General features: G+C 36.8%; 1 protein-coding gene across 10 annotated transcripts in view; it reads left to right on the forward strand.

The window, feature by feature from the left end:
* Window positions 1–13,978, forward strand: part of LOC126426817 (zinc finger protein 665-like) — a 555,446-nt gene that overhangs the window by 48,621 nt on the left and 492,847 nt on the right. For 6 of the 10 annotated variants that reach the window (XR_007576429.1, XM_050088834.1, XM_050088835.1 and 3 more), the window contains one exon: window positions 9,234–9,271. The exons of the other annotated variants lie outside the window; for them this stretch is intronic. Coding sequence is in view for 5 of the 6 variants with exons in the window: in XM_050088834.1 (XP_049944791.1) it covers window positions 9,234–9,271 (38 nt within the window). In the remaining variant the exon portion in view is untranslated. The remainder of the gene's footprint in view (window positions 1–9,233; window positions 9,272–13,978) is intronic. 10 annotated transcript variants of the gene reach the window in all.

Consider the following 13,978-nt stretch of genomic DNA (forward strand, 5'->3'; position numbering starts at 1 on the left):
CTTGCTACATTGTTCTTAGAATAGTTACAGTATGGCTACCTCAGTGGTACATGCTGATTTACTTATAGATTTGTCAGTCACAGAAAAACTCTAGGACCTATGCAGATAAATCCATGTATTACCTCACCGTAGAAGTCATAGCAGGTCCAAACTACAGCTTCGATAAGGTCTGCTTGTATGAAGCATAAAATTTAATCCAGTAAAATAAAATGTTGTGGTAATAATTTTGTCCACTTTGTGTAAGAGAAAGCGGATGGTTAGATTCATAAACTTCTCACAGGAAGAAGACATAATTAATATTGGGGAATATTAGGTAGAGTACTGAAAAACCTAATCAGAAGACTTACTATGCAAGACACTGTACAGTGCATGGCGGTGGGTATGTTCCACCACTGTTTGTCATTTCCTTCCCTTTCCCGCTTACAGGCAGAGCGAGGGAAAGGCAACTATCTCTTGCCTCCATAGAAGCCATAATTTCTCTTGTTTTTGTGGTGTCTGTAAAGACCCTCAGGCACATTGATATCTGGTGGTTGTGCAAGCATACCAGTCAAGGAAAAAAATTATCATGCTAGGGACAGTGCATATGGTATATAAAAAAAGAGTGAATCTGGCATAACTGGTTCCTGCATCACATTTTCTCTTCCCAAATTAAGCATTTGTTTGTTAGGCTTCATTCTGTTGTATATGCGTGGTGTAATAATAATTTTCTATGGGGCACAGGCATAGTAGTTTTTGCATATGGTATTCACTTTAGAGAATGTGTTCAATATTGAAATCAATTCATTTAGCAAATGTGTTCCTTTACTGTCACTGCTCTGATATTTTCCCACATTACGTCAGTTCACAATAAGAGGTAGATCGACACCTTGGACTATTAACTTAGTTGTTGGCATTGTGCTTCATAAAATCTTCCATTAGTAAACGTGCCTCTGCATCATTTCAATGTTGCTGCCTTCGTGCTATTGTGGGGAAAATTAATCTGGAATGCATAAATTTTAATTCCATTTCGTCCACTATCTTTACAATCCCCAATGCACCAGGAAAAAGTAGTTGTCCATGTTTACAAGTTCACCATCCATGACTGTATTATACCCAACAGCAACCTTACATAATTGATCTCCTCCCATTGTTATGTCAAAACTCACAATTTATTATTACACATCTAAACTCTCTTCTAGAATATTACAATCACTAAATCCTATTAATAGTTTTCTGTTTCAGTATACACAAACAGATGATTTCAGAATTAACAAAAGATACTAGATGAAAAAAACAGTAAACAGAAAAATAAAGCTCTGTCTATCTCTGACAGTTACGGAGGATACACAAAGTTTGATGCATTATAGGCAAATATTAGTGTACAAATCAGACACACAAACTTTCATTATGTTTCCTTTACAATATACACTGATCAACATTTACATCTGCAGTATGCTTCAAATGCCAGTTCCCTAAATTTTCTCAACATTGACTCAAAAAGAATGTCATCTGCCCTCCAAGGATTCCTGTTTCAGTATCTGAACCATATCCATAACATATGTGTGCTAATGAAAGCTAATAATTGCAAATCTAGAAGCATGCCACTGAATTGCTTCAATGTCTGACTGGTGGGATGTGCCATTGTCAAGCATGCGTATGTTCCAACAAAAAAATTTTGGAAAACAGGAGTTCAAAAGAGAATATATGAAAATGGTGAGATAAAGGTGGGAAAATGAGATCAAAATCACACCCACACACTTTAAACCTACGAAGAAGCTACAAAAATCGAATTTTCTGAACTCTGCTTTACGTGAGTTTCAGATAGACCATGTTGTTCTAACAAGTAAGGATACAAAAATTCTCAGTGTAAGAACAAGAGAGGAATTTTTTTAGTCCTTTCAACGTCTCTTGCTTATAAAGATTAGATTTCAACCTGTCAGGAAAGAAACACACATGAATAAATCACTCATCATTAATCCATTTTTCAACAAATTATTCATTCATATACCATGAATTGTAACAAACTTGCATCCATTATGAGATTGTGCTAACCACAAAGGAAGAGAGAACACAGGTAGTGGAACATTGCCTATGATCAAGGTTTAGTAGATGCAGGGGAACGAGCATTGGAAACTTTAAATGGTAACAAACATCAGAAAATGGCAGGAATTCTTAAAAGTATACAAAAGAATGTTCAAGGCTATAAAAAAGTGTAAACTGGGTCACTTGAAACTAACATAAAAATAAGAGGTTTTGTCTATTACTTTCACTCAGTTCTCGACTGTGTGCCTCTGAAAGAACAATTAGTTTTGGAAGCAAAACAATTCTGATTGAAAATCATCTGTTGAGGAACTGAAAGAAATCAGTACTTTTCAAAATAACGAGTCATGTGCAGAAGACAGAAACTCATATTAGAAGTATGGAGATATGGATACTGAGCAACAGTAATCTCACACAAGCAACTGGCAGAATTATGTTAAACATTTGTAAAAGTGAAAAAATTACTGAAGAGTGGAAATGTGCATTAATTGATCCTCTTTATAAAAATGAGATAAAACCAGTCTGAATAATTACAGAGAATTTCACTGCATCCAGTTATGTCCAGGATTCCTTAAAAAGCCCTGTGAAGGCAACTGGACGAACAAGTAGGCCTATTAATAGGAGAGTATAAGGCACGATTTTGCAAATGCAATCGTGTAGAGAACAGATATGGGAACCAAAGTCAATTTTGCAAAGATGACGATGTGTAAATACTGTGGCAAGTTATGCCAAGTGTCAGAAAGGCTTATGATTTGACGGAAAAAGACTTGATTCAGTATGTCAGAGGAATTCAAAATTGACAGGAAAACAGTGGCAGTTACCCAATAGACATAAATGGGTACAACACTAGACATTAAACTGATAGGAGAAATTTCAGAATCATTTGAAATGCACAACAGTGTGCAGCCAGAGATCCACGATCCACTCCAACTTAATATAATTCTGAAAAAGTTATGAAGACATATGGGAAGGAGATAAGGGAATCCAAATCGAAATTAAAAAAGAGCAGAGCATTAACATGAGGTGCATGGCTTCTGTAGACACTCTCTATTCTAAGATACTGTATAGAAGCCAAACTTGTCCTGGAGAAGCTTCATAAAATGTCAAAGAAAACTAGTCTACAAATCATCTGTGAGAAAACTCAGTAATGGACAGGAAGCCTACAGATAATCTCTCCATTATAACTTGGTATGAGGAAGTATCACAAGATACATACATTAAATATCCAGGAGAGATCATCCAATCACCAAGACATTTATTTATTTATCCTATTCTGACAAGGGCCATCAGGTCTCTTTTGCATTGGACCAGGGTTTCCCACATACATCATAATTACCTAAGAAACAACAATTTTAATATGACAAATAGTATTGAAATGATATGAGTGTCTGAAGTGGCAGTGTAAGTAACACTGACTATGAACTAATAAAGTTAATAATGACAGTACTAGTAGTATTACAGCTGTTGCCACTAATGTGGTGGTGATAACAGTAGTAATGACAACAATAATAGTGGCAGGAATAAAAAGGATTTATAAATGTACAAGCTATAGTGAGTTCCATGGAAAGCAAATTTAAGAAGCCTTCACCATCTAAGAATTTTGAGAAAACAGGAAGATCTGGGTGGAGCGTAATTATATGCTTCCATGTCAGTTCAAAGAGCAAGTTAAAAACAGCCAAACCTGGGTATTTCAGGACGTTTGTAGAGGACACACAGTGGCGACTTTCTGTTAAGGGATGTGATCTCTATGAACATATTCCTCTTGTCTATCTTCATGATTGTTGGATGTGTGTAAGTACATTATGTGATAAATCAGAGCATGTGTATGCCCCTAATCCACCCAGTTGTCAGTTACATCTGTTGTCTTAAAAAGATGTGGTCTTCTCGATTTACAGAACTTGTGGACATAGTTGGTTGGAGCCACGTCTCTGACGGAAGTATCAGATGTAGGTCCGTGTCTTGAAATATGTGACAGACTTTGTTATGATGAGGTGGCAGAGATCGAACATTTGCGTGTGCAGTATGAAGTTTAGTGCATTTGGCTACAAGGCTCGTGAAGATACTAGATAGTAGTGACTTTAGGCCAGTGAGGTTATGAGAACAAAGCATACCAGAGTGCATTATGGTAGGGGAGCAAGGTTCCTTGAAGTGAAAGTGAGAGATATCTCCAGGAGGAGGGAGGTTTTGTGGCCAAGGCCACCATGCTTTGCACTGGTCAGTGAATGGTCAACTGAAGACAGGAAGAGAAAGTTCCTGAACAGAGCTAGAATAATCTATGCACAACAACTCCGAAAGTAAGATAAATGGAATGACAGAGTGCTGTCTTATTATTGGTCCTAATGATGAGTAACCACAGTAATATGATGATAAATTATTAAAGTAGAAATAAGACTGTAAATTATCATCTGAATCAGAGCCTTGTGAGCATATTGAAGTAATAGTGAATTAATGAATAGTATTGGTATTGGAGTTATGAGAATTGAGCAGAAAATTAGTACTAAAACTAATCCTAGACAAACAGATAATAATAAGAGGGGAAACTGTTGTAAATATAATATTAGTAAAACAAATTGTTTATATGTTGATAAATTATCAAACAAATTGTTTCTTTGCAAAATAAAGACCTGAAAGTAAACACAAAAAATTAGTGGCAATAAGAGTTGACAAATTTTTTAGCTTCTGACGTCCAGACACTCCAGCTCATCTGCATTGCGGACTGATCATTCCTATTTTAGTTCTTCACCATTATCCTGCCATCGTTTGTCCACAAGTTTTACAGCTGAAGTCTTGGGATCACACTGTCCAAAACTTCAGTCTTTCAAAAGTGAGATCCTCGCTTATTGTCAAACCTAACTTCAGGAGTTTCTGGCTCAAAAGCTTGTCAGCTGATATGGAGTCATTATAAACAAAAAATCTATTTTAGAACTACTACTGGAATATCTCTTTGCTTTAGAAAGTACTGCGATTCATGGTCAAACATAAATGACTAAATGATAAGAAGGAAAGAAAAATTCTCAGGAAAATATTTGGACCAGTTTTCTGTGAACGAATTTGGATATGGAGTCCCTTTAGAGAGATTTATAGACAGACAGAAACAATAACCGGCAGCTTTAGATAAAGTGTCAAAATTTTGTGGATGCATCACAGGATGACCGTCGACAGGCTCACAAGGCAGATCTTTGAGGTAGCAAGCACTAGCAAAAGCAATTCAAAATTGGTCATAGGTACAGAAGAAGGTGGACTCTCACAAGATAACATAATAAATCGAAAAAGAGTCAAGAAAGACCATGAAACACACTTAAACAGCAACACATGGAAAACAGAAATGGATATAAATATTTGGAAGACCACAAGAGAGACCACACTACGTGATCAAAAGTATCCAGACAGCTGCCTGAAAAATGGCTTAAAAATTCGTGGCGCCCTCCATCAGTAATGCTGGAATTGAATATGGTGTTGGCCCATCCTTATCCATGATGACAGGTTTCATTCTCGCATGCATACGTTCAACAAGGTGCTGGAATGTTTCTTGGGGAATGGCAGCCAATTCTTAACAGGTGTTGCACTGAGGTGAGGTATCGATGTCAGTTGGTGATGCCTGGCATGAAGTCAGCATTCCAAAACATCCCAGAGGTATTCTAAAGGATTCAGGTCAGGTCTCTGTGCAGGCCAGTCCATTACAGGGATGTTATTGTCGTGTAACCACTCCGCCATTGGCCGTGCATTATGAGCAGGTGCTCGATTGTGTTGACAGCTGCAGTTGCCATCCCCAAATTGGTCTTCAACAGTGGGAAGCAAGAAGGTGCTTAAAACATCAATGTAGGCCTGTGCTGTGATAGCGCCACACAAAACAACAAGGGGTGCAAACCCCCTCCATGAAAAACATTGACACCATAACACCAGGACCACCTCCGAATTTTACTGTTGGCACTACATACACTGGCAGATGATGTTCACCAGGTATTTGCCATACCCACATCCTGCCATTAGCTCACCACATCGTGTACTGTGATTCTTCATTCCGCCATTGGCCGTGCATTATGAGCAGGTGCTCAATTGTGTTGACAGCTGCAGTTGCCATCCCCAAATTGGTCTTCAACAGTGGGAAGCAAGAAGGTGCTTAAAACATCAATGTAGGCCTGTGCTGTGATAGCGCCACACAAAACAACAAGGGGTGCAAACCCCCTCCATGAAAAACATTGACACCATAACACCAGGACCACCTCCGAATTTTACTGTTGGCACTACATACACTGGCAGATGATGTTCACCAGGTATTTGCCATACCCACATCCTGCCTTTAGGTCACCACATCGTGTACTGTGATTCTTCATTCCACAAAACAATTTTCCACTGTTCAATTGTGCAATGTTTTCGCTCTTATACCAGGCGAGGCATCGTTTGGAATTTACCTGCGTCATGTGTGGCTTATGAGCAGGTGCTCGACGGTGAAATATAGGTTTTCTCACCTCCCACCTAACAATCATAATACCTGCAGTGAATAAAGATGAAGTCTGGAATTCCTGTGTGATGGTCTGTATAGATGTCTGCCTGTTACACATTACAGCCCCTTCAACTGCCAGCAGTTTCTGTAAGTCAACAAACGAGATCAGCCTGTACTTTTGTGTGCTGTATGTGTCCCTCCACGTTTCCACTTCACTATCACATCAGAAACAGTGGACCTAAGTACGTTTAGTAGTGTGGTAATCTGGCTAAAGTGATACCCAATCACCTGACCAAGTTTGAAGTCTGTGGGTTCCGCAGAGTGCCCCATTCTGCTCTCTCATGATGTCTGATGACTACCGAGTTCACTGATATGGAGTACCTGGCAGTAGGTAACAGCACAATGCACCTCATATGAAAAACTGATATTTTTCGGGGTGTCTGATCAAAAGTATCCACATTGTGTATGTAAAGAAATTGGGAAGGATGTAGGAATAGGAAGAAAATTTTAAATTTAGACACTATCTCCTAAAAGTTAATGTATGAAATAGTAATAATGATAATAATGTCATGTGGAAACATCTCCCATAATTATCAGTGTGAGGAGATTAGCAATAGTCATAGGTATCTGATTGTCAGTAGACTTCACAGAAGTAATCTGCAGTAGCAGCTTCTGCTTTTTAATATGCTATGTGTTACAGTCTGCAACCCTCTAGACAATATGATTTGTGAAATACAATGTGTAGATCCAAGAATGAGTGAATGAATAACTAACTAACTAACTAACTAACCTTCCCACCCTCTCTCTGACCAGGATATAGGCTACAGTGTGATTTCACACTGAAAGAGAAATTAAATTTATAAATGAAATAAAAAAATTAAGAAATAAATTCAGCACAAGAAAACAGAGTAAGATTACCCTATTTTACTGAAAGGGAAGTGATAGCTGTGGAACCATATCGTGTGTAGGTTCCAAAAAGGTTATATCCTGGACACGAATAAAGATACAAATGTAGGATAACTTAATGTTCAGATGTATAGCTATAAAGCTTTTATTTGCAGGGAACCATTCAATTTATCAGGAGCACATCTTCAATATGCATGCATGTGTAATAGGGTACTTTTTACAATTTGGTTTAAGTTCAGTGTTTTCATTCACTTTCGACAAAAGTTCACTATTCCTTCAACTGGACACACAACAATCACTGAGGCAATAGACTAGTTCCATACTTATTGAAACACATTTGGAGTTCTTGTGCTCAAAGTTGTTTTTTTTTTATTTAGTGAACCTTAAGTTACTGCATGGCAAGGCAAATAGATGGAGCCTTCCACAAACCCCGACAAAAAATGACATACTGTGAGATCAGACAAAATTCAAGGTGGGCAGGTGAATGTGAGATGTGTATGCCCCTTATGGTTGATACATAAATAAGGCAGCTTATTTTTTAGAAGTGCTCTTTCATTCAGGTGCCAGTGTGGTGATGCTCCATCCTGGTGAAAAATGATTTTTTTTTCTCTGGATAGTTTCCTTTGCATATATCTTGAAACCTTTTGTTATTTCTATTTATGTCAAAATTTCATGTGTTGTGAAGTTCCTTGCTGTACTGATTATATTCCTCATTAATAACATGAAAGTGTTGCTTCATTAAATTACATAATTTGAATAACAAATCATGACCACCACCAAGAAATGGTTTCTTTTTCCAATTCACAATACTTTATCCTTGTCTTTGTTATTACTCATTTTCAATGCAGTTATTTTTTAAAAATCAATTATTTCATATAATTACCTTAATTCAACTTACTGTCTGAGATGACTCAGTCTTTCATGTTACTGTGAAATAGTTTGTTTAATCTGACACGTTTCTCATTAGGCTATCATCTTCGGGTTTGCTGACTGAATTTCTGGATTATCCTTGGTGTTAAAGGTTTTCTGCTAGGCTCCAGTAACAAACTTGTTTTAGTGCTTGCTGTCTACATTCTGATGGCTTCTTCATATTTATTCATTGTATACTGGCTCTTTATAATTGGCCATCTGAATTTATCTGCAGTTGTATTAATCCCTCCCCTGCTGTGAAATGTATGAAAGCACATTCATTCATTTGGAGAGAACACTGTCCTCATGTTGACCATGTTGTTTATTTCATATTTATGATACTACACAAATCTTTGTCATTTATATGAGTATAAAATAAAACCACTTCATGTAATAATTCCTATCGCTTTCATGTCAAGCTGTACTCCCGAATTTCTTCCGTGGATGAAACTGATGTGACATTTAACGACTTTGATGTTCCATGCAGTGAGCTATCTCAAGAGAATGGCATAGTATTGAATGCTGCAGTTGTGAAAAAAATACATTTAAAAGCAGTTCAGATAGATATTTTTTCAGTTCTTTCCTTTGCCAGTTTCATCAATAAAAATCGGACGAGTTTTTACATTTTTCTCCGGTACTTTGCCTAGCTGTATGTGCCTGAGAGGTGAAAGGTATTTCAGGCATTTAAGTTTGAAATATCAAGTAGGAAATTTGTTTTCCAATAAATCAATGTTTCTATAGTTACTTACACAGCTAAAAACAAAGTGCTGAAATGAAGCGTTAATTTTTACCTATAATTTTCTTCAATAACTGCTACATTTATGTCGTGTCTCTTTGGTAATACTATTTCCAAGTATTGTTTGGAACATTCAGATGTTAGTGGGTGTTAATACAATTTTATTTATTTACTGTTTCATCAGTTTTAAATAACCAGTAATTCTTTGTACTATTTCAGGTGGCAGCCTCAATAAGAAATGCATCTGATAGTTTAAGGTACGTTTTTATTCTTCACTGCAGAATTTTTTGAGCAGTATAAATTTTTAGTTACTCCATGTGAAAGGAAAACAAACAATAATCCCTAGGGACCAAAATACCATAAGTTATTTTCAAAAAGTTTGGTTTTTGGAGTTCTATTTTTTTCTATATATTAACCATTTGCAGTATATACATACAGTATATACTGACTACAGCAACATTATGCATGTTATCAGAGAAAACACTACTATATATATACTATTCTGTTATTGCAGAAGATTAAAAAGATGCTTTAAAATATTACAAGGTACATCAGTCCCATTTATAACAGTGGTTTGCAATAACTGCACAAACAGAACAAAAAAGCCATTTATGATTAACTGTCAATCCAAGCTTTCCAATAATGAGAGTAGATGCAAGGTGAAGCATTAATTTTATGTTCTTAAAACATATCAGTTTCTCAGATTCACTCATCACCCAAGAATGTTGTTTACTGCTGGCCCCACAATGCCACATGTCACCTTTTGTTTTATGGGTTTGACTTGGCAGAAGTTGTAAAGAAATACTAGTTTTGTCCACATTGCTGGCGTAAGATACAGCAAAGTTTTCTCTCACTTGGTCAAATTCATGCTTGCCCTTCTTCATAAACTTCATTCATTTCATTGCCTAGCACTGAGCATGAAATTAGGCCTCTATTTTGGAACTTATACAGCCAACAAACAAAACAATTGAAGTCTGTTTTGAATGTCTAAATTTTCTGCAGTCTCATTTGTTGTTCACTCAATTATATTTCCACTTATAGGCACATTGGAGGTGCACATATAGCTGAAGCACTGTAAAAGTAAAAGTTCAGCATCTTCATATATAACACTGTGAAGTCACTTCAGTATGCACCTGGAACACAGAGCAGCAGAATTAAGAACATTTCATTTAAGTAGTGTGGATAATGTAGATTTGCTGAGTCTAAACCTTCTTCCAATTGTGCTGTTTTTCAATACACGATATTCTGCTTCCTGCAGAATTTTTAGTTTCACTTGCTTATCTGTGCTTTGTGCTTCCTACTGCATGACAACCCTTTCACTTCTTGGAACTCAGTGTTACTACTACTGGCTCTATTTAAAGAATATAAAAGCACATCTCAACATGGAATTGCACTTGTTGATAGAATCTAGTTTTTCACGCTGTTTGTGTCACATTTGTTTTCCTTGTTGATGATGATTGCTCAACAATATTATGCACAAAGGTCAGCTAGAGAAACATTAGGAAAAAAGAAAAACATTGACAGTTCAGGTTTAATGAAAAATGTAATGATGCTACAGACTAAAACACAGTTTGTAATTCATGCTGAATGAAATTTGTTAACCAGTAAAACATTGTATAATATCATGCACATCACTGCCAGTACTGATATTCTGCTGGTGTTAACGAAGTGATCATCTTAAGTGAATTCATGTTAAGCATGATGTTTGAAATATACATGATGGTTCATTATTATTCATAAGTAAAAATATTACAAAGCAGTTATGTTAGTAACACATTCTATAAAACAGCTGGTTTGTGTGTCTGTTCTTTAATAAAAGAGTGTACTTTTATACAAAAGTGCAGGTGAGGTGTCAGCAGCTGTATAGTGCTAACTATTCTAATTGAATATGACATGGAAGTCATACAAATTCAATGTGCTGGGTACAGGCTAATGTCCTACCATGTAGAATTAGTAAGAGGAAAGGGTGAGTGGTTATATATCCAAAACCTGGAGTCAAGTTTCAGCCCCTTCAGATTAATGAATGTTGGGGGTGAACAACTCTTTGACTACTGTGTCAGCAATGTGGATTCGGAAACAAGCTTGTTGTATTCACAGTTTACAGGCCAACATCATGTTCTTAAATTTCATAAAGCAGTTGTAGTCAGCTTTAGTAAGGCCATGAAGACTTAACTGGTGAGTCATCTTTTGTGATTTGTGAGAAGCCACTTACCAAGGGCACCTAGAATCCCCTATGTCTGAATATGGGAAATCTAATACAGTACAATTACCCAAAAGTGCACACATTGCAAATTTGGCTGATTTGGGAGCAAAACTGATAGTGATTTATGTGGCCATGACAGTAAAATGAATATTGATCAGTTGTGCTCAGATCATTTGAGGAAACTATTGCCATCACAGAATTAGAGGGAAATTACAGGACAAATATCAGTAGGTACATAAGAGGCACACTGTGGATGGACAGTTAAACTTTGTGTTAATAATTTTTCCTAGTATTCTTATTCTGTAAACCACCACAATACTGACTGGAAGTAAGAGCAAGGGATGAATAACTCCTTGGACTTAATTATCTTGTGCAAGGTAGAGAGATCTCTACCTACTTCAGAAGACAACAAACTGTGATAGTGAAATATTCTGCTATACTGTCTGTAGTGCACAATCAGATCTTCCTTTGTGTTCAGTAAAGCTCTTTTTTCCTGTCACAAGATGTTCTCATCCCAAATTGTAGCTATGCCTTTTTGGTGTTTGAACTGTAGTAGCCACTGGACCTGTTGTGTAGTAAGGCTGGACTGATGAGGTTGCAAAATCATTTTTAGGAAAATAATCAATTCTGGACTGACTGCTGTACCTACAATTGAACCAATGTGATGATTCCATTTGGCATCTCCACATATTGCTACACTCAAGAATACATGAGAGTAGTGATAGGATACTATGATTCTCCTTTTTGTGAAATACACTATTTTTAGTCATAATGTTTGAAGCTAGCTGGCAATCCTTGCAGGACTTCAAAATTTTATCTAGGTACAAGCTGATACATTCTTTTAAGTTCTTTATAATTGACAGAGCTAGTAATTACATGTGCCTGTACAGTTGTGAATAGTTTTGCCTTTTATCTGTCTTGGCTATGAAACTGAGTCAACCAATACTGTTCATTATAGTTTACCTACATTTCTATATTCTTATTTATAATAACTTCTACTGGTGCATTACTCTTCTTTTCTCCGTATTCACCTGACCAGAAATGTTCTTCTTCCTCCCATGCACCACACTAATTCCCACCATATCAAACTTCAACTTATCCATTTCTCATTTCATGTTCTCTGACTCACCTAATCAATCAAGGGACTTCACATTCCACATTCTCACTTGTAGCGATATTGTTTCTTTCACCTGATGATATCGACGAGTGTAGCCCCCTCCCAGAGATCTTGTTGGGAGGCTATATTGCTACTGGAATATTTTACCCAATTGGATGTCATGATCATTAAACTATACAGCAGAGTAGCATGTGGTTATAACAGTTGTAGTTCCCCTTGTTTTAGCTGTTCACAGTACTAACATAGCAAGGTCTTGTTGGCTAATGGTACAAGACCAAATTGTATAATCATCCAAACCATTCTGCATTTACATCTACATAGATACTCTGCAAGCTAACATATGGTAGGTATGGTGGTGGTTGGTACCTTTACTACTAGAAAGACCTGCCATCCATCTTCATTAACCACATGTTAGTGTGTGGACCCTCCCTAGATATCCTTCCATTGCAGTTTTATGTACTTTATGTGTCTGTTTGTTTTGTTAAGGCATGCATGTCACTTCACTTTGCCAAGATAAATGTTTCATATTGTAAGTGGGTGCCACACAACTGAAACATGTGAAATAATTTAGCTATTACCAAAAAGTCACAAAATTAGGAAATCATGACACTGTGCCGTGGAGATGCTGATAGAATTTTTAATTGTACACTTAATATCATATATTCTCACTACATACTTCAGTAAATTATTGGTTATCATAAGTAATTTTTTGGAAGTTACACAGGAATTAGGATTGGCTGGTAGAAATGAGGGAACACATACTTGAGGATAATCATGAATAACTAAAATGGTAAGCTGCAGTTAAGAGATATAATATTAAACCCAAGTTCATAAGGGTTAACAGTATGTGCAACTGCTCATGTAATCAGCTTTGAGATGATGCCGTAAGTCCCAAATATCACAAGCTTTGTTGTACTGTGTCATTTAAGGGACAAGAACTCCATGAGAAATACCAGAAAGCTGCATATGAATCAGGAACATAAGTGCTGCAACAGTTGTATCAACTTGAACCATGACTGTACAGCAATAGACTAGGATATCTGCGTGTCACTCACTTTTGTTATGGGAAGGTTGTTCCAATGAGACATCTTGGTATATTCAGTGTTGGAACTTTCACTAGCAAAGTCTTCAAGAACACATTTGATGGTGACTTGGGGGTTGTGGCAGCTGACGGGGGTGTTATTTGATGTTCTACTCTATCCCAACAGAACAAGATAGAAAATACTTCGAACCTAAAGCCACCACCATTCTCATTGGAAAAAAAAAACATAAATGAAATAACAACTGTCAAAGTATCCCATGAATCACAAGTGGACTCAGTCCCTAGATGCAAACATTGATGGTTTTGCGTTGGAACCACCAAGTTCCACAGTGGAAACCCTAAAATTGTCATCTCCCTAATCAATTGTAGTAATGACACAGAAGCTTATCATTGGTTTAATTACTACTATATTGCAATGGAACATTCATAGTTAGATAGCACATCTGAAGTAAATGAAACATTTTATTTGTAGACAGTCAAAGTATTTCACGTGAATCACTCTGTAAATGTTTCAATACTCCCATGCTGTCAGGGCACAGTATCTGACTGGTTGCCACTGTGGGTAAGGATTGCTGAATGGACAACCTTTGTTTTTGGTGTGT

The sequence above is a fragment of the Schistocerca serialis genome, chromosome 11 (assembly GCF_023864345.2).
Source record: "Schistocerca serialis cubense isolate TAMUIC-IGC-003099 chromosome 11, iqSchSeri2.2, whole genome shotgun sequence".
In the NCBI taxonomy this organism is placed as follows: domain Eukaryota; kingdom Metazoa; phylum Arthropoda; class Insecta; order Orthoptera; family Acrididae; genus Schistocerca; species Schistocerca serialis.